Genomic DNA, 24,636 nt, shown 5'->3' with positions numbered 1-24,636 from the left:
TGAATAGCCTTCACCCTCAGGGACTGTGGGGGTCTTAACACCATTAATGCTTACAAAGCTTCAGAGTAGAGTTCCTGGATTGTGATCACTACTCACCAACTATTTACCACTGCCTTAAATGTTTCTGAAGACAGAGGAACACTGTGTGACCTCATTGGAGGGAAGGGAGGAGTCTCCAATAGGGAATTAAGCCTTTGAAAAGCACTTGTTTCTGGACAGTCTAATTCCACAGTTCAATTGGAGTAGAGGCGAAAGTATAAGCATCATTGTAAACACACATGGAGCCCAGGGCAGTGGCTCAGCAGTTAAGAGCACTTGCTGCTCTTGTAGCATAATACAGAGGTCCATTCCCAGCATCCACCTGAAAGCTCATGACCATGTGCTGCCCCATTTTCATGGGACCCAATGCTCTCCTCTGTCCTTTGTGGCATACTCACATAGACCCATAAATAGACAAGACTAATTAAAAGGAAAAAGTCATTAAAGGCACATGGTTCCTTTTGATGCTCTGTAAAGACTGAGGACCAGAGATCTAAATGCATGCCCTGCGTGCTCAGGCCCCTCCCAGAGAGTGTACATCAAGGTACTGGAAGGTGTGAAATAGAGTGTAGGTGCCACTCCCCCAACTGTGTCATCAGCATATGTTCCCAAAGGCACAAATATCACTTACTTTCACAGTTGATAAAAATACCCCAGCCTTGCCATGGAAAGAGTCTTAATTACAACCTGCATATTCTGTATCATATTCTGTAATAATAGAGTTGTATTCTCAGGAGAATGCTTTGTGTAGCTCTTGGGTTGGGAGAATGGTAATGGCAGTACCTGAGGCCATCTTGGCTCGGGAACAGCTTCCTGATCTCCTCTAAGAAGTAGACAGTGATTAATGCTCTGTTGAGCATACCGGCATGCAGTACATTAGTAGAAGGAACAGCCACTGCAACAGTAATAATACAATTCTAGGAGGGAAAAGCTTTTCAAATCCAAGAAGTTAAAGGGAGAATTGACAATCTGATGCTTTTAATATATTAATGAGATTGACATTCAGGGAAGATCAAATAGTCTTAGGAGAGGTCAACAAAGTAGCAAACCAAGTCCCTAAAGAACAGGTGGAGACATCGCTCCCGTAGATCTCAGAGTGCTCAGACAAACACATTCCATTTAAGATAACACTTGTGGGGGTAGAGAGATACCTGCGTGGTTAGGAGAGCTTACTGCTCCTACAGAAGACCCAAGTTCAATTCCCAGTACCCATATTGGGTGACTCACAAACACCTGTAATTCTAGCTCCAAGGAATCTCAACCCTTTTTATGACCTCCACAGGCATCCATGTGCCATCTGTCTGTCTGTCTGTGTCTGTCTCTCATACACAGTTTTTTAAAATCTTAAAGTGTTTTGAAGGAAGATATTTACATGCCTTCAGATTTATGACAGTGTTGAAAAACACAATCAGGTATTGCAGGATTACACTCTGTGTCTAACACTTGACACATGTATACTGTTGTCCTGGCTAGTGTTTTGCCAATTTGAGACCAGCGAGTGTCATTTGGGAAAAGGGAACCTCAAATGAACTGCCTCCAACAGATTGGCTATGGAGCATTTTCTTGATTAATATTTGACTTGGGCAGTCTCAGACCATCAGTGGGTGCTGCTACCCATAGGCAGGTGGTATTGAGTTGTATAGGAAAGCAGGCTGAGCAAGCCCAGTAAGTGATGTTCCTTCATGGCCTCTCCTTCAGTTCCTGCCTCCAGGTTCCTGACTTGACATCTTGTCCTGGCTTCCTTCAGAGATGGAATATGACCTAAGAGTACTGAGCTGAAACGCGCCCTTTCCAAGTTGCTTTTGGTCATAGAGTTTCAACCCAGCAATAAAAACCCTAACAATGACTACCAATATCTCCTATAGCATCTTCTAACCAGGGCAAATGCCTGGCCTCTAAACTGAGACTTGATGGAGGATCTTCAGTGCTGTAAGACTAGTAATCTGTGCCTTTGAAAGCATTCACGGTTTCTGGGCCACTTTTAGGGAACCAGTTGCTCATGTACTCATATACTGATTACCCTCAGCTAGTTTGATGATCAGTCATAGGTTAAGTAACTAAACTGTAGACTCCGTTCTTTCAACTTGCATGTGCGTGATACCAATGAGGCCAAGTGACTACCTCTGGATGTCACGGGAACTATGATCTTTCTGAGCAGGAATTAGCCCACTGACCCTGCACAGGTACATGGCATCTTTGAATTGTTGTAACTCCCAGATAACCATGGGCTCCGTCTGGGGCATTAGAGAGAATGGATTTTACATGGCAGAAGCAAAGACAGATGGACAGTAATAAGACAGAGTAGTTAATGAGAAGTGATTGTCATAGCCACGGTTCTGTTTCTGTGAAGAGACCATGACCAAGTCGACTCTTATAAAAGAAAGTATTTAATTGAGGGCTTGCTTACAGTTTCAAAGTTTAATCCATTTTCAGCCCGGTGGGGAGCATGGCAGCATGCATGCATGTAGGCAGGCAGGCAGGCAGGCCCTGGAGCAGTAGTTGAGAGCTACATCCTGATACATAGGCTTTTGAAACCTCAAAGTCCACCTCCAGTGACAGACTTTCTACAACAAGGCCCCACCTCTCAAACCATGTAATTCTTTCACACAGTTCCATTCCCACACCAGACATTTAAATATATGAGTCTATGGGGGCTTTTCTTGTTGTTGCTGTTTTCCAAGACAGGTGTTTTTTTGTTGTTGTTGTTGTTTGTTTTTTGTTTGTTTTTCTTTCTGTGTAGATTTGGCTGTCCTGGAACTAACTCTGTAGACCAGGCTGGCCTCCAACTCAGAGATCTACCTGTCCTGCCTCCTGAGTGCTAGGATTAAAGGCTTGAGGCTTTGGGGGTCCATACTTATTCAAGCCATCATAGAGATAATAGTGAATTCTGAACTATCAACAATAGATTCATTTTGTGGTAGATGAAGATGCCCCCAAAGCATTGTGGTAGCCTGGTATACAAAACAGAAATAAACATTAAAAAGCTTTGATTTTTTTTTAAAGATTTATTTATTATTATGTATACATTATAGATGGTTGTGAGCCACCATGTGGTTACTGGGAATTGAACTCAGGACCTCTGGAAGCGCAGTCAGTGCTCTTAACCACTGAGCCATCTCTCCAGCCCCTGGTTTTTTTTTTTTTTTTTTTTTTTTTTTTTTAATTTAAAATCCTTCATTCTGCCAGCAAAGACATCCAGGAATACATGTACAATGAAACATAGAAACATGTTACTTTTTAAACTAATGTATTAAATGTCTTCCTACTTGTAGCTGCTTGTGGACAGGAAGCCATGACAGAGTGTGAATGACTGGCCCCCGACTCCTCAAACTCCTGCATGCTTGGATGCAGATAGTTCTGCTCCCAGTTCTCAGTAATGAGTTGCAGTGGTACTCTCACATGGCTCCCTAGGAATGGCTTGGCCTCCAGAGCCCCCTGGAGCTTAGCATGTAAACCAGGTTTCACATGTGTGTCTATATTAAACAAGTGTAGTTTACAATCCCACAGAAAATGGGAAGAGTGGTAAATGCCATGTCCCACATCAATGTAAAGTTGTATTACTTAGCACACACTGCTCATATCTGGACCACCCTACTTACTTGGTCAAAACACGACCAACATGGTTGAATACAACTATCATGGTTGAACACAACCAACATGGTTGAAAGAAGATTAACCTCTTCTCTGCTTTGAACTTTAGAAAATTGCTGAGGGTGAAAGAACAAGGCATTGGCTTTCAATTGTTTCCAGAATTCACATGTTGGCCATCATGAGAAAATGATAGGCGTTGTGAAAACATACGGCTCAAGGCCAGTGAAATGGTTGGGCAATAAAGCACTTGCCACACAAGCCTCATGACATGACTTCAAACCCCAGAACCCACACAAAGGGGAAGGAGAGAACTGATTCCATAGAGTTCTCAGATTTCCACATGTAATATATGTGCCCACACACATTCATATATACAGAGTAGTAAATATAAAATATAAAAAGCATATGCGTAAACCAAAAGCATGTTTACACACATATAATTTCCATTTGCCAACAAGACCCACAGAATGTAAGATGCAAAAGCATTTGAATAAAAAGCTATACCAGAGGGCAGCAAGATAGCTCAGCACATGAAGGCACTTACTGTGAAACCCAACTGAGTTTACTTCCCACCCATGCAATGGCATGTGTATCCCATACCCGCAGTCATTTTTGTTTGATTTAAAGGTTTTTTGTTGTTGTTGTTGTTGTTTTCTTTTTGTTTTGAGAAGGTCTCTATAAAGTACTGAATGGCCTGGAACTCACTATGTAGACTGGGCTGGCCTAGAACTCATAGAGATATGCCTGTCTCAGCATCCCGAGTGCGGGGATCAGAGGCGTGGGCCACCGTGCCTGGCACCATTCCTGATGTTTCCATTCACTAGGAGTTCTCATTCCTCCGCTGCCTCTGCCCTCAGTTCTCCACACCCACAGGAAGGATCTGAGGAGCAGCTGTTGTATGGGGCGACTTAAAGAGCTTCAGAAACACCAAGCCGAGCAGACTGGAAAGGAGCTTTGCTGTGCACAGCGCTATTCTGTCAGGAGGGAGATTCCTCCTGCTAGGAATTAAGACAATACGTAGACACACTGAAGCCTGTACACGTGAAAAGCAAGTGCTCTGCTGTGAGCTAAGGGGCATTTTTATTACAAATCACTGTGTGGTGGTTTGAATGAGTTGGTGGACTGTTTAGGACGGACTAGAAGGTGTGGTCTTATTGGAGAAGGTGTGTCACTGGGGGTTAGATTTCAAAAGTTCATACCGGGCCTTGTCAGTCAGTCAGTCTGTCTATCTCCGTCTTGTGGATCAGAGGTAAAGTCTGAGCTTACATAGACTTCAGCACCATACTTGCCTCCCTGCTGCTGTGCTTTCCTGCTTTCACAGACTGAACCCCAATGAAGTGCTTTCTTTTATAAGCTATCTTGGCCATGGTGTCTCTGTCCAGCAATAGGACGGTAACCATGACACAGAGAAATCAGTCCAATATGAATACGTTCATGAACAGAGTGATATGAACACACTTATTTTCCAACTCCAGACACAGACTTCTGTCTGATCATGCAGCCACTACCCACCCATCTCTGTGGCGTCCTGCCTAATATGGCTGCCCCTCTTTGTGTCTTTAAACTTTTAACACTGCTGGAGGTGAGGTTCTGTGAGGACAGAAATGAGGGCTTTGTCACATTGAATGGGATCTTTAAACCTGGGTTGTACAATTACAGGTCTGCCACAACCAAGCTGTTAGTTCAGGCAATTCAGGGAATCCCGTGGACTTAATTTTCACATCTTTGGAGCTGTAGATTGTACTGCTGGCTTTCAGGCCATGATTTAAGAAGACATATTGGAGCCCAGTGGTGTACGCCTTTAATCCCAGCACACAGATGGCAGAGGCCAGCCTAGTCTACACAGTTAGCACCAGGACAGCCAGGACTACACAGAGAAACCCTGTCTTGAAAAACAAAACAACAAAACAAAGCAAGGCTAACACATCACCAAGAACAAAACAAGGTATATTGGGAGAGGGGCAGCAAGATGGCTGAATGGGTAAAGTTGCTTGCTGCCAAGGCTGACTTCCTAAGCTCAAATCCCAGAACCTACATAATGGAGAAGACCAATTCTCATATGTCCTCTAACCTACACACACACATACACACACACACACACACACACACACACACACACACACACACAGGAGGATAAAATATAATAAAGAAAATAAGAATTATAGAACAGTTAGTGGTAAAGTAGTCATAAGGATTGCAGGGCTATAGGGGACTTCAAAACTCAGGAGAGAGGAGGAAATTAGGCACCTGTGAGCAAGGCTTTGGGAAGTCCTCTCACACAGGCCTGCAGGGTTATGCTGGGCAGCCGCTAGGGTCTTGGCATAGGGGAAGACACATCTTCTGACTTGGTGTGCTGAAGCGTGACGCCCAGCCTTTATCTCACTCCAGCTGGTTCACTCCCACTTGGGAAGCAGATAGATGCTGCCTAACCCAGATAAGGCAGCCTCTCCCACGGAAGCCCAGCCATCCTCACTAAGAGAAGTGAGCAAACACACAGTCTCTGCCCAATTCACCACTCTGTTCTTCAATTTCTGAAGGACTCCAAACCATTTGGAAAAAGCCAGTCTGTCCTGGGTGCCAAGAGGACTATAGTTCAAAATATCTGTAAGGATGGGGAGGGATCAGGGCATGATTTCCCTATCGGCTCATAATAGAAGGCATCATCAAAGCTTTGTAATAAAGGGTATTTTCTTGCTGGTCAGATGTGGACACCAGCCTTCAAGCCTCACCCCAACCCCTGACACACACTATGGCCTGCTAGAGGACTAAATGCCAATGTTTCTGGGTTAGTTATATAAAAATTGAGGGCCTCATACTTAAGTGTTTCCTTCTTTCCCTGTTGCCTGGTGCCTGCCTCAATACTTCCTTTTTCTCTGGCCACAGTGAGTCTGTGATCTGCAGAGCTCCCTGCAGGAAAGCACCATTGAGAAGCAATCTCTGTTATGACTGATTAGACTCCCCGTTTGGGTCTGTTGGAGAACAAAAGTCCCATTTTCCTTTTCAGGCCTTATGAAGGAAACAATGATTTTATAGTTGTTTTTAGTTGAAAAGCATCTTTCACCCTCTCTTGCAAACACCAGCAGTCTGATGTTCACTGGCACCTTAGTGCCCAGTGAAACCAGTGCTGTAGGGTGTTCTCTGCCTGTTGGGACCTTTACATCAAACACAGACTCCAAATGGCTATCATGACGGAAGCAGATTCCCTCACTGGTCCTACTGAGGGCTCTTTAGAAGTTAAGAAAGAAATGTTCATACTGGACACTTTAAAGTGGAACCATGTTACTTTACTCCAATAAAACAAAAATGAATGGGGTGTTGTTGACCCTCTTTCTCTTTTTTTTTTTTTTTTTTTTTTTTTTTTGACCCTCTTTCTCTTAACGAAGCATAGGTCTAACTTAGCTGCAGAGACAATGGACTGAGAATTTCATGTTTCACTAATACTAAACACTCTGTGAAAACGTCAGTCATTTCCAGATGTTTCCAAACATCCAGATGTTCAGAGGCAGGCACCTAAGACAGCTAGACTTAATTTCTGTGCATGTATTTTACTGTGCTGTCTGAAGAGTCTTGCAGAAGAAAGGGGATAGTGACATCTCTAAAGACTGACAAACCATGGGGCTAGAGAGATGGCTCAGTGGCTGTTCTTCTGGAGGACCGGGGTTCAATTCCCAGCACCCACATGGCAGCTCACACCTGTCTGTAACTCCAGACCCAAGGGATCACCCAGACATACATACAGGCAAATCACCAATGCACATAAAGAAAGGAATAAATCTTTAAAAAAAAAAAAAATGAAAAGACTGACAAAAATATAAATGATTTATTTCAATAATATTCCCAGTGTCCAATTTGTATCTTCAGTTTCAATAAGGTCTAAATGCTGGGCTCTTTTTATTCAGCCACACTCTCATTAGGTGCATCCTCTGAGCATACTCCAGGTAGGTCCGACAGGGGTGGAGGGGGAGTCATGTGGCAATTCTTCAGTGGTGGCTGCATGTCCTGTCAAGCATAGCAGCAGCACATCACAGGTCTGCAGCAGCACTTGGACTACAGACTGTGGGACCTGCTACTCCCCACACTCAGTTCCCTACAAGTGAAATTTAACAAATGTGTGCTATGGGTTCAGAGCCCTTGCCCACAAAGACCTGATGTTGCCTTGGCCAGATATCTCAGACCAGCAAAGAGGAAAATGCCTGAAGGTGAGCCAGCTCCTGCTCCCACCTTCTCTTTCTCCTATTCTTCCCCCACACTCATCACACTTAAGTCAGAGAATCCTGCTCTTGGACAAATGGAGCCCCTTCCACCCAACAGACAGTGGGTTCGCACAGCTGTTCTGCAAAGTGCTCTGTGAACATCAAGGACTCCCGGTGGCCCTTTCAGCGCATCCGTGAGGTTGAGTGTTTTGAAAATGAAAAGACACTACTTGCGTTCTTTTTTTTTTTTTTAAGCTGGCATGTGCACTTGAAAGATAAACTCAACCGAGATGCAATAGTGAATGAATAAACTGCTGGTACCTTGGCAGGAATGAGAGGAGTGGTACAAAATTACTTGGACCTTCAGCATACTGCAGCCACGTGTTCTTTGTTTTGTTAAAAAGCCAGTTTCACCTAAAAATATATCTGATGAAGTAGTAAAAAGTAGTAACTTTATTATGCATTTTATATAGATGAGAAAAGTATTGCATGATGAGTCGAGCCCTGTTTAAAGTAGTCCCACTGTACACGGGTCCAGTAAGAAAAAACGTTCTGCATCACTCCAGTTGCAAAGCCACGTACTAGGTTTTCCAACTGAGAATGAGAGAAAAGGTGACAAACTGAGGGCTGGGTGCTGGGTGCAGTGGTGCATACCTTTAATCCCAGCATCGGAGAGGCAGAGGCAGATGAGTCTCTGTGACTGAGGCCAGCCTGATCTACAAATGAGCTTCAGGACAACCAGGGCTACAGTGTGATCCTGCCTCCTCCACCCCCCTAACCCCCTGACCATGTAAGAAATTGTAATTGCTCAGACTTATATTCGTGGTAGACATGTTCTTGAAAATGAACTAAGTGAGCCTTTAAAAACAACTGGTGATGTTTTGTTGCCAATGGTAAAATTTGAGCCACCATTGGAAAATAGGAACTTTGGAAAACTTGTACTCTGTGCTGAATACATGGAAGCTTCCTCATTTTTAAAGATTCTTCCGAATTTCTGGTGGGGATAATAAGGAAGAGGTTGTTTTTTAAATAGTATGCTATGAAGCATATCATTCTGTAGAAGATATGGATAATTAAGTGAATCCAAGATTTTCAACTGGCCACCGCATATTATTGCAAAATTATAAATTAAGGTACAAGACAGGCAAGTGGATTTAGACATACTGTGCATGGTCATAACATGGCTTCAGATCCACGTGCAACTCACATTTAAAAGACATCAATGGTCCTATGTTAGTAAAGTGTCGAGAAGAATACCGACTGCTACTACATGCTGATAAAATACTCTATGCTCTCTCTCCCCCCTTTGGTATTTGTGTAGGACTGGATTGTCTTCACCTAATTCAACAAAAAACAACACAAGAGATTGTATGCAAAAGTGAATTTAAGAATTGCGCCTTTTGTTAAGCTAGACTTTTCAGTTTGCTCTGTTTCTTAAGACAGGGTGTTTCTGTCTTCCAGCTCTGGCTATCCAGGTGGCCTAGAACTCACAGAGATCTGCCTGCCTCTGCCTCCCAAATGCTGGGATTAAAGGCGTGCACCACCACACTTGGCTCAGTTAGCTAAACTTTAGACGTTAAGTAAGCGTACCAAACAATTGGACTGTTATGAACTGAATTGTCCCCTTGCCCAAATGTGTCGTTTGAAGCTCTGACTGTGTTTGTATATGACTGAGCCAGCTTAAGAGTAAGTGCATCACAAGTACAGCTGAATGGAGTCCTATGGTGTATGGTGTTTAAATCCCACAGGATTGTAAGAAGAAAGGGGCAGTCTTTTTCTTATGTTTGCGTCATGCACTCCTGTACACACACACACACACACACACACACACACACACACACACACACACACACACACACACACACACACCACACACACATTCAATTATGCAACATCCCTGGTCTAAGATATGAGTTAAGTTTCTTTCAAGCTTTTTTTTGTTAGGTAGGGGTCGGTTGGTTGGTTTGGTTTTTGAGACTATATTCTAGGCTAGCCTTGAACTCACAATAGAGGCAAGGATAGGCATGAGCTCCTGCTCCTCCAGCTGCTCCCTCCTGACTATTAGAATTATAGGTGAGTGCCACCACACCCAGGCTATGAAGTGCTAGAGACAGAGCCCGGGACCTAGTGTATGCTATGCGAGCGCTCCATAAATCGAGCCATAGCCTCAGCCACCTCCAGCCATGCATTATTAAAACCCAAAACCTGAGGGGGGGAAATAAATGATACAATTTCTTGCCCAAGTCAGAATCACCCACACCATGTGAAGAACTCCTGAATCTGTTGTGTCCCCATGAAGATGCAGCCACATGACTCAGAACTCTCTAGAGCTTCCTTCTACAGAAAGGAACCCTTCTCCATAGCTCTAATGTTTACCAGGGCCAAGTACAACCCCACAATCCCTGGTTGTCTGAGACGTGTCCACCCATATCACATGGAAGCTCATGACAAGACTAGATATTCTTCAACCAAAGCCAAGCAAAGTTGAGGGTCCAAGACATATAAAAAACAGGTCTCCCCCATGTGTGAGATGCTGGACTCACGCTCCCAGTTTGGGGGGAATCAGACTCCGTTCATTGGCAGGCAATCAACTTTGTCCTGCGAGGCTTGGCATGCTAGACGTCAAGCAGTCAAAACCAAATCTGCCTCCATGACACCCACGCAAAAGAAGCACTGCAGACTCACTTTCCACCTATTCCTGGAAACAACCTCAAAATGGAAGTCATTGCCGCTCCTGGTGTTGTAGCAGCGAACCTGGGAAACCACGCGTGCAGCTGCTGCATTACCGAGGAGGAAGGAGCCCTCGCACTCTACAGCCAAACAAAATAGTCTTGCAGCTCATGTTACCGCCATTGGCTCTTCCCACCCTCGGCAAGGCAGAGCCCAGGGGTAAGATCCATAAAAGACTTGAGCATCAGGGCCAGTGATCAGGGCCAGTGACTGCTGGAGTTCAGTCAGGAACTTCAGGACCGTTTTCTTCTACTGAGTGTCTTTCAATTATGAGTGGAAACTTAGTATGGCCATAACCTTGGCAGAGTGGTACACCAATTTAGAGGGTTGGGAAGGAGCCTCAAGTCCCACCGTGGGGGAAGGATAGTGGGTGCTGAGCGACTGTGGGCAGAGCAGAGGCTGGCGTATGGCAGCGGGAGGCAGGAGTGATTTGTCAAGCTTAAACAGTGACTGCAAAGCTTAGTTATGCAACAGCTACACAAGCTAGCGATGCTTCCACACACAGCCCCTCATCAGGGGCAGCACTAACAGCACACCCAGCAGGCCCAGCTCATGTTTCTGGCGACAGAGGGCAGAGCATTTGAATGAGACCCAGTGCTGATTGAGACCTCATAATAATATCATTCTACATGCTAAAGAAGTCACAGGGGTTAAACAGATGGCGTTCCTCTCTTTGTGGGCGTTCTCATTCTCTCTCTATATTACATTACGTGTGTGTGTAGAATGTTAAATATATATTTATGTTAAGTCCTATAACACACACACACATATGTGTGTCCACATAGGATTAAACATGACTGAATTAAATTGGTTCATTATTACATTATGAGATGCAATTTTAGCAGAATTCTTGAGGATTGGTCTAGATATTCCTAAGATCGCAAATGAAATCATTTAGTCATTAGCATGTATAGCCTAATTTAGCATGTATATATGTAGTTCAGGTAAATACTCTGAAGGCAGAATGAATTAGCCGATAGGTAATTTCAACAAAATTACCCAAGGACAGTGTCAGAATTTTAATTCATCCTTGATTTTGCGAGTGAGTCTTTAGAGAGGTATTATCTTGGCATAAATGTTTGGCTGTTCTTTACTGCATATCCTTAGCTTTCAGGTAGATGAAACATACACACTCTGGGACCCCAGAGCTTTGAGTATTTCACCTGTTTATTTTACATGTTTGATGGAGACATCAATTTGAGCTAAAATGTGTGTGACTCAGGCCTCTAGGGTGCTACTTCATAAATCACAGATTATGCTGTAGTGTCATGCGCTCAAATTATTTGATCAAGACAGACGCAAGAGCATGCTCAGTCTTCCTTACGAGGAATTTAAATATTAAATTACTTAGATCTCTTAGTATCTCTGTCTGAAGTGTAGTTTGGTAATGCAGGAAATCTGTAGCCAGTTTTGGCTGTGAAGTGTATTGTGAATATACACTAAAAACCTTGGTGAAAAGCAGAGACACTGGAGGAAGAACCCATTTGATAACATAAAAGCTATATGGAGAAGAAACCAAGGACGCACCACTGGAATACTCCATGCTGCTATCTGGTAGTTAGCTAGCTCTGAAGAGAAGTAGGAATATATAAGAGAGATAGAAAAAAAAAAAAACATTCTGAAAATAATTGTCAACACTAGAATTTCTGTAGCTGATTCTGGAATGCTTGTGTGTGTGAGACGTCCTATGCACAGTAACAATGTGTGTTTCAGGTCTGCGGAGAAAAGCAGCGGTTTGAGAAGCTGATGGAACACTTCAGGAATGAAGATAATAACATAGATTTCATGGTGAGTTGTCTTGGTACTACATTCAGCCCTTGCAAACTCAATTTCAGTGCTTTTTCTCCCAAAACACATCCACATTCAAATCCATACTCTACAAAGGACAGGGAAGTGAGTTTGATAATCTGCTCTAGAGTGTTTTTCTTTATCTATACGCTCACTTTTGATGCTCTTTCAAGTTTTACTCATTTGGTTAAAAGACAAAATGACGATAATTTAACAAGTCAGAAAGAAGGTCATGCATTTGGGGAAGGAAGTCAGGACCTGGAGCAGATGCCCATAGGCACCAGGCTGAGTTGGCAGCATTGCTACATAGCATCCTAAGTTGCTCTCTAGGCCACATCCTTAGAGTCTAAGGAGCTTGGCTTGGCAGTGCGGACTGTTGGCATCCTCTAGATGGACACAGGGCTGATGGGTCTTCTTATTTGCGGCTTCCTTCCTGCTGTGGCTGTAGCAGACTGGGGCATGTGGTTCTACAGGAGCTCTGTGGTCCTTAGGAAGGGACCACATTTCAGCACTTGTAATTCCAACACCTAAGTCATCATTCTGGACTCAAGACAGAACTTCTCACGAGACTTTCTGAGCCATCCCTCTCTAGTGGACCCCTATCTGCAGGCTTTGAGCTGGTTCAGTTTTCCTAGGAAACTTCTGGACCCAGGAGTTCCTTCTGTGCATTGCTTAGCCTCTGGAGCAAGTATTCCAACAGTGTCTGCATGAAAAGCCCGGGCTTTGCCTGTTAAGTTGTATCTTCATTTGAATCACTGCAGTAACAATAAGGCTTGAAACACATCAGGTCTTTTGTGTGAAGTTCATTTCTTCGACCTCAGTGTATGTGAATCTTAACCTCAGCTCCTTTTAAAATCTAGATGATAAAAAAATCCCATATAGAGCTTTTCTGTTCCATTAGATGTGGTATTTACTTAAAAAAAAAAAAAAACAACTTTTCTAAATGTGAGATGGTAAAATAAGGGTCACTTTTACAGTGACTTTTAAATTCTTTTTTGCTTTGTTTTTTGTTTTTATTTTTTTCAAGATAGGATTTCTCTGTGTAGCGTTGCCTGTCCTGTACTCACTTTGTAGACCAGGTTGGCCTAGAACTAACAAAGAATCTCTTGCCTCTACCCTCTCTAAGTGCTGGGATTATAAGCATGCACCACCATGGCTAGCTGACTTTTTAATTCTTGTTATTAGGATTTTGGGGGGACATTCAGAGTGGTTCTGAAGTTGTTGATAGATATGTGACGAGCCTCAGGCACTGGCTCGTTGCCAGCTTCTCTCCCATGCCCTCTCAACAGGAGCTTTATTCTTCTGGCACAGCCCGGGCTGAGGCCAGCCTACACAAGGCGCGTGCACTTATTCGGAAGATGGTTTCTTCTGTGAAAATCTGTGGGTATGGTACATGAAAATAGATGGCTGATTTTTTTTTTCTTTAATTAAAAGTATCTCAACTATATTTAGGCCCTCCCTGTTGGCTATTTATTAAAGTATTTGCTATTACAGGCAAGGAATCCCTGCCCCCTTGGTGTAAAACAGTTCCTCTCTCTGCAGTTTGTTGTATTGTATACTGCCCATCTCACTCATTTATGGTGCTTTTGCCGAAATTATCATAAGTCTCTTAAAACACTTGTCCCATTTGCATACAGCCTAGAACCCATCTCCCGTCATTGTACTTACTCTCATGTCCAAGTTCTGATGGCCTTGTGTACAGCACACAGTGTGCAGTATGCGGCTGGATGCAGCTTATCGTCCATGGGCACTACACTTGGCTCATGGGCTGCCATGAAACCCAGCAGGTCATTTAGACTTGTTTTCAGAAGAGATAAGAAAAGATATCACAGTCTAATTCTATTTTTCTCCAGAAAAAAAAAAAAAAATGAGGCTTTTGATTACTTCCTTGGGAATTCAATTAGATTTACCAGCTCCCCAAACAATATATTCCTCAAATTAAGTGGTATAAATTTCTTTAATGTAATATAAGACTTTTTCCTGTGTTTTTTTAAATAGTTGAGAAAAAAACTAAACAAATACACAAACAAAAATAAACAACAAGCCTGACAAGATCTTTTTATTTTTTTTAAGTTTATTTAACTAGAGAACCTAAACTAATTTTTCAGAAAATTCCAGGAGGGTTCCTTTTTCACTAAGAGAATTTATGCGTCTTCCAAAGCTGTTCAGTACATGATTGTTCTAGCTTCATCTGTTGCTGTGATCACATAACCTGACAAACAGCAACTAGGGAAGATGGCTTGCTGTTCCAGGTTACAAGCCATCACTATAGAGAAGTCACTTCCTCAGAATCTCGCGACAGCTGAGCAGGAATCAATGCCTGCTTTCTTATATGCTTATTGTTTTCAGAATGATTTCTGTACTTATATACAGCCAACACTACTGTCTAGGGAATGGTTCTACCTACAGTGGCTGGATCTTCTCATGTCAGTTAAATCAAGACAGTCCCCCACAGCCCACAGGCTGACACAATGTACATAAACCTTCACTAAGACTTTCTTCTCAAGTGATTCTAGATGGAGTCAAGTTGAAGGCTAAAGTTAAACATCTCAGTAATATATTTTTTAAAATAATTAATTCAGTTTTTTTTTTTAAATATAAAAGTAATAGGAAGGCTAGGAATAAAGCTCAGAGGGCAAGGACTTGTCTTATCTCTGTGGCTGAGACTGAGTTTGATTCCAAGTCCATGGGAGTGACGGGGCACGGGGGGGGGGGGGGGGGTGTTAAGTAGTTTTCCAAATGCTCTGAATCTGGATCCCTGAATATTTCCCCTTCTTCCCAAACACTCTGCTGGATCAAGCTGTAGAGGGCAACCATGAGTAAGGCATTGTTCCTGTCAATAGATGGCTGTTGTTCAAGACAGTTGGGTCTGTTGAAGTCCATTCCATTACTTATTAAAGTGGGGAATGATTTTTTTTTTTTCCTGAGACAGGTCTTATAGCTTTGGGAGAAAGCACTACATACAAAATATCTATGAACTAGCAGTTAGGAGTGTATGAAGGCCAGCTGCTATCCTCTGGTAGAATAGAGCTCAAAGTGAATTTTTTGAAGTAATTACCTTATGGTGAGGTTCTACATTGTTGACTGTTACTCCTCTTTGACTTTAGTTTCTTATTTTACATAATCAGTATCTCTGAAGTAACTTGCACTTTGCTCTGAATATCTTTGTGGCTTTTTAGGAAGAACTTTCTTGAAGTTAGATTAGCATATCGTCTCCTTCACCCATGGGAAGTATATGAGTTGGTGTGTGTTAACCATTCACAGTCCAATTGTAACTACATTCATTCCCTTTAAAAGTTGTTTCCCATACGCTCTACCCTAAGTATCTACTAATCTACTTTTTTTTATCTCTATAGTTTGGGGTGTTCTGCACATTTAATATGGATGGAATCATACATTGTTTGGTTCTTTTTTTACTGGCATTTTTTCACTTACCATGAGGCTCCCAAGTCCATCCATGCTGTAACATGTGTCACCATAACACGCATTGGCACTTCACTCTACTTTATTGTCACAGGATATCCCATCGTGTGGTCATACCTCATTTTGTTTGTTCATCAAGTGATGGACATTGGGTGTTTTTCCATAGTTGGTTGGAATATACAGTTTTATGAATATTTGTGTACACATTTTTATGTGAACATGTTTCTTTGATTTTCTCAGTTCTCTTTATGGGAAAGTATGAGGAAACACCCAATGTCCATCATTTGGTGAATAAAGAAAATGAGGCGTAATCACATGATGGATGATTGAATTGTTAAGCCATATGGCAAACAGGGTGCTTAACATTTTGAGTAACTCATGTTTTCAAAGTGGCTTCCTCATATTACATTCTCACTAGCAATGGGTGAGCGTTTGTTTCTTTACATCTTTGTCTCTCACACACACACACGCACACACACACGCATGCACACACACACGCACACACAAGTAGCCATTCTAAGTGACTGTGAAGCGGTATCTTACTGTGGTGCCTGTTTTATTTCTTTAATTAAAAATTATGAGACTTTTAAAAAAAGATTTAGTGACATCCTATTGGGACTCTAGGCAAGACAAGCATAGGAGAATGGCAAAATAGAAGGTTCCAGAGGGTCCTAGAAACCTACAAGAAGAACATTATGATGGGCAGATCTGGGCCCAGGGATCCTGCTCAAACTATGGCACCAGCCAAGGACAATACATGTAGTAAACTTCAAACCCCTACCCAGATCTAGCCAAGGGACAGGACATTCTCCACAGTTGAGTGGAGATTGGGGTCTGACTTTCACACAAACTCTGGTGCCCCATATTTGACCACGTCCCCTGGATGGGGAGACCTGGTGGCACTCAGAGGAAGGATAGCAGGTTACCAAGAAGAGACTTGATACCCTATGAGCATATACAGGGGGAGGAAGTCCCCCTCAGTCACAGTCATAGGGCAGGGGAGTAAGGGGAAAGTAGGAGGGAGGGAAGAATGGGAGGATACAAGGGATGGGATAACTACTGAGATGTAATATGAATAAATTAATAAAATAAGAAAATGAAAGAAAAAAAGATTTAATGACATTAAAGAAAAGGGAATTGGTGTGAACTGAGACTCGTGAAATGAAGCTCCTGTTCTGGGCATGCTTAAGTTGGGGGAAAGCACTTGGAGCCTGCTGAAACTCTTGGGAATGTCATTTCAGGTGGCCTCGATGCAGTTTATTAACATCGTAGTCCATTCGGTGGAAGACATGAACTTCAGAGTTCATCTCCAATATGAATTTACCAAACTAGGCCTGGATGAATACTTGGATGTAAGTATAGCTGTCTTTTTGTGTGCCATTTTAAGAATGGATTTATTGCCTATTCTCACAGGTTCACTTCCATGGTAACTAAAGAACGCCTAAAGCATCATGTGGTCCAACAATTACCCTGCTAGTTAAAGGGGACCGGTTTGAATGACGGAGTCTGCCAGCAAAGCTGGATTATTTGCAGAACTCCTGAGACATCTGTAGGATGACTGTTGCCTCCAGTCTTTTAGTGCTGAGTCAGGCAACCTCTGGGAGCATCATTGCCACCTCCCTTTGCTTTTGAGCTCTGTCTGGGTCAAATCCCATTGCATCCTTTATGAAAACTGGAGAGTAGTTTTTATTTTGGGGCACTCTTGAGGCCCCATCCGAGCAGGCAACATCAAGCCAAGACTGTTGTAGAATGAGTTAATGTTTAGAGCAAGAAAAAGTAATGAGGAAAGGACCCTAGAGACCCCTCCGGGAGCTGTTACTTCTGCTTAAAATGTCTGTTGCTTTTGAACACAGGCTTCTACTTCTTGGGAGAAAGGAACTTAGTTTCTTTTTCTTGCTGCCACACAGAAGTGCTCAGCCAGTTCCCTGAAGTTCTTCAATAAAGAAACAGAAAGTGTATGTGGTACTCATAGATGTACCTTTGTGTCTGCTAGATGTACCCATCTTAGTCACTTACGAAGTTTTTGTTTTTCCTTTCCTGAATGAATGGTTCAGTTGAGTTTGGAGGACCACTGGTTATAGGACAGGGACTGCTGACTTAAATTTCAGGGCTTTTCTGGTATGGAAATGATGGGAGGCCTTCCCTTGGCTGCATCCAGAGTTCAGCTGCCATTGTTTATTAGGCATGAATCCAGGGAACTACCTTGTACCCACCTTATGGGACGGTGGAAAATATTGACTCCTTTCCCCATCCCAGAATGCTTTGAGATTAAGGTTTATCTTCTTTCCTCCCATACTCCACAAATTGCAGGATTTGAAGGAAAAAAAAGTAGGAATTTGAGTTCCCTTTCTGTTGCAGGTTCGGTTTTATAAGGTTTTGCTTTGGGTCTAGGATGTTATGGCAGCTAATGACGTTGGTGAACATCCCTTCGTACTGCAGATGTGAGGAACGTCCCATGGAGCTGCTTCTCTGTTGCTCGCTGTTTTCTAGCTCCAGATTCACATTTCTCTTTCATTTTGGCTTTTAAACTAAGATGGAATGTATTCTCTTTAACATAATTAAACTGTACGATTTCAAATTAAACCTAAGAGAAAGTGTTTTTCTTAAGAAATGATATAATCTGAAATTTCTCTTAAAAATACCCCCCCCCCCCAAGTTCTATACCTCTTTAACTGTGTTATGTTGGCTCTGGACCACGTTGGACAGAGATCATTAGAAGAACAGTATTATATGCATCTAATATATAACTTCTCTGTTTGTTTACAAAGGCAGCCTTCTTTGCGAGTGACTATTGATGTGTGTATTAACTTACTGGCATCATCTATGTGCTAGATATTATTCTGGCCTCACAGGCCCCAGAGAAAGTCCTCATACGTGGTTCTCATGGGGAAGATCGGCTGATGACGTCACCTCTAGTGTCGCTGAAACATAGGTAGCTGAGTTGCTTCAGGACCCTTGGTCTGAGGATACTTCCTGATTCAGGCTTTGAGGAGCCCTGAGCTATTCCTGTCTTAGGAAAGGAATCCTGCAGGATGCGTTCTAGCAAATGTGTACTAAAATTACCAGAAGCCAAGCATAAGTGAGAGAGACAGACAGAGAGAGAGAGAGAGAGAGAGAGAGAGAGAGAGAGAGAGAGAGAGACAGAGACAGAGACAGAGACAGAGACAGAGAGAGAGAGACAGAGAGAGAGAGACAGTGTGTGTTCTGTCTAGGAAATAGTATGGTCATACCTTCTTTATGGTGATCTGCTGTAGTTTTCTTCAGGAGAAGGATGTGTGGGGAAAGGTTACACATTGAAACAGGATGTGTAGAGGGCTGGGTAATTATGTTCTATGTCCACAGATAAATTAATACCTTCTTCTCTGGAATGTTGGGTTTTAGAAGCTGAAACACACAGAGAGTGACAAGCTGCAAGTCCAGATTCAGGCTTACTTGGACAACGTGTTTGACGTGGGAGCTCTGCTGGAAGATGCGGAAACCAAGAATGCAGCCTTGGAGCGGGTGGAGGAACTGGAAGAAAACATCTCTCATGTAACTGCTTCACAGAGAGGGGAATGTGCGGGGGCCCAGATGAGCTCATGCTAGCTTTTGTGGTAGGAAGTTAAAGGATTCAGGGTATAGGGATGAGGAGGAACTGGGCCAGAGAGCCCACAAACACCCTCTAAGTTCTTTAAAAAAGAGAGGTGCAGTTCTTCTAAGAGAAGCCCTTGCCCTGTCTCCACTCACCTTCCTGTTCTGTCTCTCTCACGCCTCATGCAATGGCAATCCTAGTTGCCAACACAGAGGAGCAGGATGGTCGGCAGTGTAAGGGCTAGAGGGAAATGCAAAGAGGCAATGCGGCCTGATGAAGGGGTCTCTGAAGAGGACCCACCTTCCAAAGTGCCACCAAAGCCTGAGGGACACAGCTGTCTCCTCCTTCCTGTCTCAGTAATGCATCAGGTTCTGATTGGGTTCATTTCAACTGTGGACGTTTCACAGGAAATCACTGAGCTTTGAAGAAGCAAGTCCTCTCAGTATAATGTCAGCTACAAAGTGGGCAGGGTCTTGATTTTCTTTAAGTGAAATTTGCTGTCCACGAACAAGTTCGTATTAACACCAAGGCTTTGAGATGTTAACACATTTCATACTGAGGAATAAATTGAGAGCAGTGTTTTTCAAAGACTCAAGCATTCTGAGGACTAAAGTCTTTTTACCCTTGTACAGTAGTGAGCCTTGCACTTCATATGTTTGAGGGAAGTACAGTACCACTGAGCTCTTGGGAAAAAAAAATCTTATCCTGATTTGATTGGAATTTTTTTAGTTGTGTGGTTAATTGTCTCTATTTGTAAGGATATTATTCATCTCTCTGAGGAGTGCTTTTGTTTCCCATCACACTTTATTTTAGAGTACTACATATGTTTATTTTAGCCTTTACCATCGCTGTGAAAATGTCTCCTCATGGCTTACAGTTAGAACAAGTTCATAAGCCCTCTAGCCTTTCCTAGGCTTTACATTAGCTTGATTGGCGTCTGTTCAGAAACGGAATTTACAGGTTCAATTATTCCTCTTAAAAGATTTGATTTCTGAGCCAGGCGTGGTGGTGCACACCTTTAATTGCAGCACTCAGGATTGCAGAAGCAAGTAGATGGCTGTGAGTTTGAGGCCAACCTGGTCTAGAAAGTGAGTCCAGGACAGCCAAGACTACTCAGAGAAACCCTGTCTCACATATACATTTTTAATTCCTGATAGAAACAAATACATCTTCAGAACCGTAGTATTTGGTAGACTCTGATGTCCCTGTTTGTCTGGAAGGTGTAATTCTGAGGGCCAAAACTCTGGCCAGAATGACCTGTGATGTGACACTGTTTCCTGGTTATAATTTCACAGTTGTCTGAAAAGCTGCAAGACACGGAGAATGAAGCCATGTCCAAGATCGTGGAACTGGAAAAGCAGCTCATGCAGAGGAGTAAGGAACTGGATGTTGTCCGGGTAAGTGTCCTGGCAGCATCCACCCAGGTGGGCATGGCCGAGAATTCAGTGTGCTCTAGCTTTAGGATGCTCCGATGGAGAGCGCGTTCATTTCAGAGGAATGCATTGATGCAGTATATTCATGCAACCATCTCAGAGGTGATACTCAAAAGTACACATAAAGTATATGTACCTATGCGCGCACGGTCATAAATCCCTGCTTCAGTATTTCCTCATTACAGATTTTGGGGAGCAACAATGTTTTCCTATCTGGGGCAGGCTGAGTTGAATCTGTGGATTCTCTGTGGTCGCAAATTAAAAACAAAGCGTGAATTTAATTCATGCCACTTTTTATTTTTATTAGGACTTGGGCCTCATTGTATTTCTTTACTTTGTTGTTACTCAAAACCAGATTCAGTGGTTGCTAAGGAAACAAACTAAAGGTTAGACCTAAAGGTTTTTACTTCATGTGTCAGTCATTTATGGAGTTCCAACCATCCATGTGTTTGACACTGTGTGGAACATAAAACCAACACGCCTGGAGGGCTTATAGCCACATGGCTTGCCTTTACACCATGGCTAATGTGATGCCACATTTTATGTGATGGTTATCATGGGTGTGTATGCTCTTTGGTATTTTGATACTTCCTACAGTTAGCTCTGTGATCTGTGTTTCCTGGCACATCGTCAAGACAAAAGTTGTAGCATATGGGCTCCGTTGAAGTTCAGACACTTAGATTATAGATGAGAGATGGGGTGTAAGGAATGTTCCCCGCCTGCTGGAGGTCTGAGCGATAACATGTGCAAGGCCCAGACATTGAGTTCGGTTCCACAAAGCCACTCACACCATGGACTCTTAATAGAAGCAGCCAGGATAGCCTTTGAATTGAATTTTTTTGTTTGTTTGTTTGTTTTGTTTTGTTTTGTTTCTTTTGTTTTTCGAGACTGGGTTTCTCTGTGTAGCCTTAGCTGTCCTGGACTCACATTGTAGACCAGGCTGGCCTCGAACTCACAGTGATCCACCAGCCTCTGCCTCCCAAGTGCTGGGATTAAAGGCATGCACCGCCACTGCCCAGCTTGAATTGAATCTTAACTTCGTTTTATAGGATAAACTTTGAGAAAGATAAGTAACTAGTGCTGGGAAGCTTTGGGCTGTTTTGTTAAATAGGTCTCCAAAAAGAAAATGTTCCAGCAACCTCTGTGCTGAGCTCAGTCAAGGAGCTTTCTAAGGGGCAGAGAAACCCAGCCATGCCTCCAGCTTCTGGTCACTCATGAATAGACCATTCCCGGCTTTGCAGGGTTTGTTTGCCTGCTTATTTATTATATACCTCCTTGGGACAGGGCCTCAGGGTAGAGCCCTGGTTGGCCTGAAAACCACTACACAGACCCAGATAGGCCTCAGAACTCACAGAGATTGCCTGCCTCTGCCTTCACAGTGCTGGGACTAAAGGCGTGCACTAACACGCCCAGCCTTTGCAGATATTTTAATCCTAGTCTGATTTCTATCGAAGTCTGATTTGGGGCCCTTTTGTCTCTTGTTAGCCAATGTGTGTCTAGCAGTTACACATACATTTAATAGTGAAAGAGAGCATGCTGAATCCACCAGGATTCCCGTGGGATGTTTCAAGTTCAGCTTGGCCATGAAGTCATCTCTGCTGTATTCTCTTTTGCCTACAAGTGGAGTTAGCTCCACTAACTAAATAGAAAGGACTTCATTAACCATCGCCAACGGTTGAATATGTAGCCTGAATTATTAGTTCAGTTGATGGTCACTAGGACTCATCTCTGAGTGCTCTGACTGAATTCCAGAATTTTCTGATTGCCAGAGTGCGTGCTCTCTCTCCACCTGTGCCCCTCAGTTGGCTCACCCAGTAGGTTTACCTGGGAATGTCCTATGACGTCAGCATCCTGACCATGACCTCTTTTTCAGGAAATCTACAAAGATGCCAACACCCAAGTTCACACGTTAAGGAAAATGGTCAAAGAAAAGGAAGAAGCCATTCAAAGACAGTCTACCCTGGAAAAAAAGATTCATGAACTGGAGAAACAGGGGACCATTAAAATTCAGAAGAAAGGGGATGGGGACATTGCCATTCTGCCAGTTGTGGCCTCTGGCACCTTGTCCGGGGCGCCAGAGCTAGCAGTGGGTAGCTATGTAGGACCAGTGACAGGGGCCACCTCCTCAGGACCCTCACTCCCTCCTCCCCCACCACTACCTCCGTCATCAGACATGCCTGAAGCAGGTAAGATGCCCTGGTGCGGGGAGAAACATTTGCCTTCCTATGTCCTTTTCCTTATCTTAAGAAAGCTTACATTTTGAAGAGCTGGAGAAATGGCTTAGCGGCTAAGAACGTGCCCTGCTCTTCCAGACAGCCTGAGTTTGCCTCCCAGCACCCACACAACGTGGTTCAAAACTACCTTAACTCCAACTGCAGAGGATCTGCCCTTGCCTCTGGCATCTGCAGACACTGCGCACAGTGGAGATATGGTACATTACTACAGAAGTTTGGGATTAAGGTTGTTAATCTTCATGTCACTTATGTTATACTATTTCCCCATTTGTCAGTAAGGAAATGTTACCATTTTAAGTGTTTTGTGTTCACATGCCTTTTTTTTTTTTTTTTTTTTTTTTTTTTTTTTTTTTTTTTTTGCTTTATTTTAAATTTTTACTTGCTTCTTGTTGTTACCTATGAGTGATGTATATGTGTAGGTGTATACCACAGTATGCTTGCAGAGATCAGAGGTCGCCTTTGTACAGTCGCTATTAGTCCACTATTATGTGGTACCAGGATCTAACGAGCATTACCTGTTGAGCCATCTCACGTGCATGTGACCTTTTGTTCTTTTCTCTAGCGCAAAACGGACCAGCATCACCACCTATGTCACCGCTTCCTCCCCCACCGCCTCCACCCCCCCCCCCCCCCCCTCCAGCCCCTCCGCTCCCAGGTCCTGCAGCTGAGGCTGTGCCAGCTCCTCCTCTACCCCCCCCCCCACCTCCCTCTGCACCCCCTCTGCCTGGGACTTCTTCACCCACAGTAGTTTTCAACTCAGGATTAGCAGGTAAGAATACTGGATGGAAACAGAGGTGCTTGTGTGCAAAACCCTGGGTTCTTCCTCTCTGGAGAGCTGAAGGTGCTCTTTCGTCAATTCTATCTTTCTCATCTGTACGCATCCCTTAGAAGGATGTTCCTGCTAATGTAGCCAGCAAAGGGGAAATTGTCATGCACAAGAGGCACTGTCCTCCCAGTAGCATTTGTCACATTCTTCCTAGCAGTTCTGACCTTGTCACACAGCCTTCCACTGTCTTTACCTACCCTGGCCAAAGCTCTGAATTAGGTGCTAATATTGAGAATTATTCTTTTTTTTTTTTTTTTTTTTAAGGTATTGGGAGTGTCATCTGTAGAGAGGAACGTGGCATTGAGTAAATGCCCGATGCAGGCTTGCAGGCATAGCTTCTGAGCATTTGTAGGTGTCAGAATTTGCCAGAGTAGTGTTAGGCTGCAAGGAGAACAACAGCGGGTTCTTTATGGTTTGAAAAGCTTCCGGATGATTCATGTCCTCCTGCTGACCAGGAGATAAGGTTGTGTCCTACCTGCCCAGCAGTAAAGGGAGGTGAGGAAGGAGCAGAATTGACCCATATTTGACTCTTGGAAATGAAATTTTACTCTTTCACACTGAGCCATTTCAGTCAGAGTGTCACTGAGCATTTGGAGTTGTTCTGAGGTGGGTGTCCCTATGAATGGAGGTGGCACGGTGCTGAGGTTGCCACCCTGTGCTCCGGGCATCTGTGCCCTGAGCTGGCTGTCCTGGGACAGTGAGTAACTGCTTTGGGGTTGCCAGCCTTTGATACTGGGCACTTTCTCTGTAACAGTGGATAGCCTTGCTTGGAGGTGGCTATCCCTGTGAGCATCTCTCCTCTGTGGTG

At 43.4% G+C, this 24,636-nt stretch overlaps 1 protein-coding gene across 3 annotated transcripts in view; it reads left to right on the top strand.

The window, feature by feature from the left end:
• Fmnl2 (formin like 2) overlaps positions 1-24,636 on the top strand; it is a 287,984-nt gene that overhangs the window by 240,846 nt on the left and 22,502 nt on the right. For all 3 annotated transcript variants that reach the window (XM_051166486.1, XM_051166484.1, XM_051166485.1), the window contains 6 exons: positions 12,267-12,341; positions 17,006-17,116; positions 19,146-19,295; positions 20,631-20,732; positions 22,642-22,954; positions 23,565-23,771. In XM_051166486.1, coding sequence (XP_051022443.1) covers positions 12,267-12,341; positions 17,006-17,116; positions 19,146-19,295; positions 20,631-20,732; positions 22,642-22,954; positions 23,565-23,771 — 958 coding nt within the window. The remainder of the gene's footprint in view (positions 1-12,266; positions 12,342-17,005; positions 17,117-19,145; positions 19,296-20,630; positions 20,733-22,641; positions 22,955-23,564; positions 23,772-24,636) is intronic.

This window comes from Acomys russatus, chromosome 24 (assembly GCF_903995435.1).
Source record: "Acomys russatus chromosome 24, mAcoRus1.1, whole genome shotgun sequence".
Classification (NCBI taxonomy): Eukaryota; Metazoa; Chordata; class Mammalia; order Rodentia; family Muridae; genus Acomys; species Acomys russatus.
The sequence above is the reverse complement of the archived record's forward strand: the minus strand, read 5'-3'. Positions and strand labels throughout refer to the sequence as shown.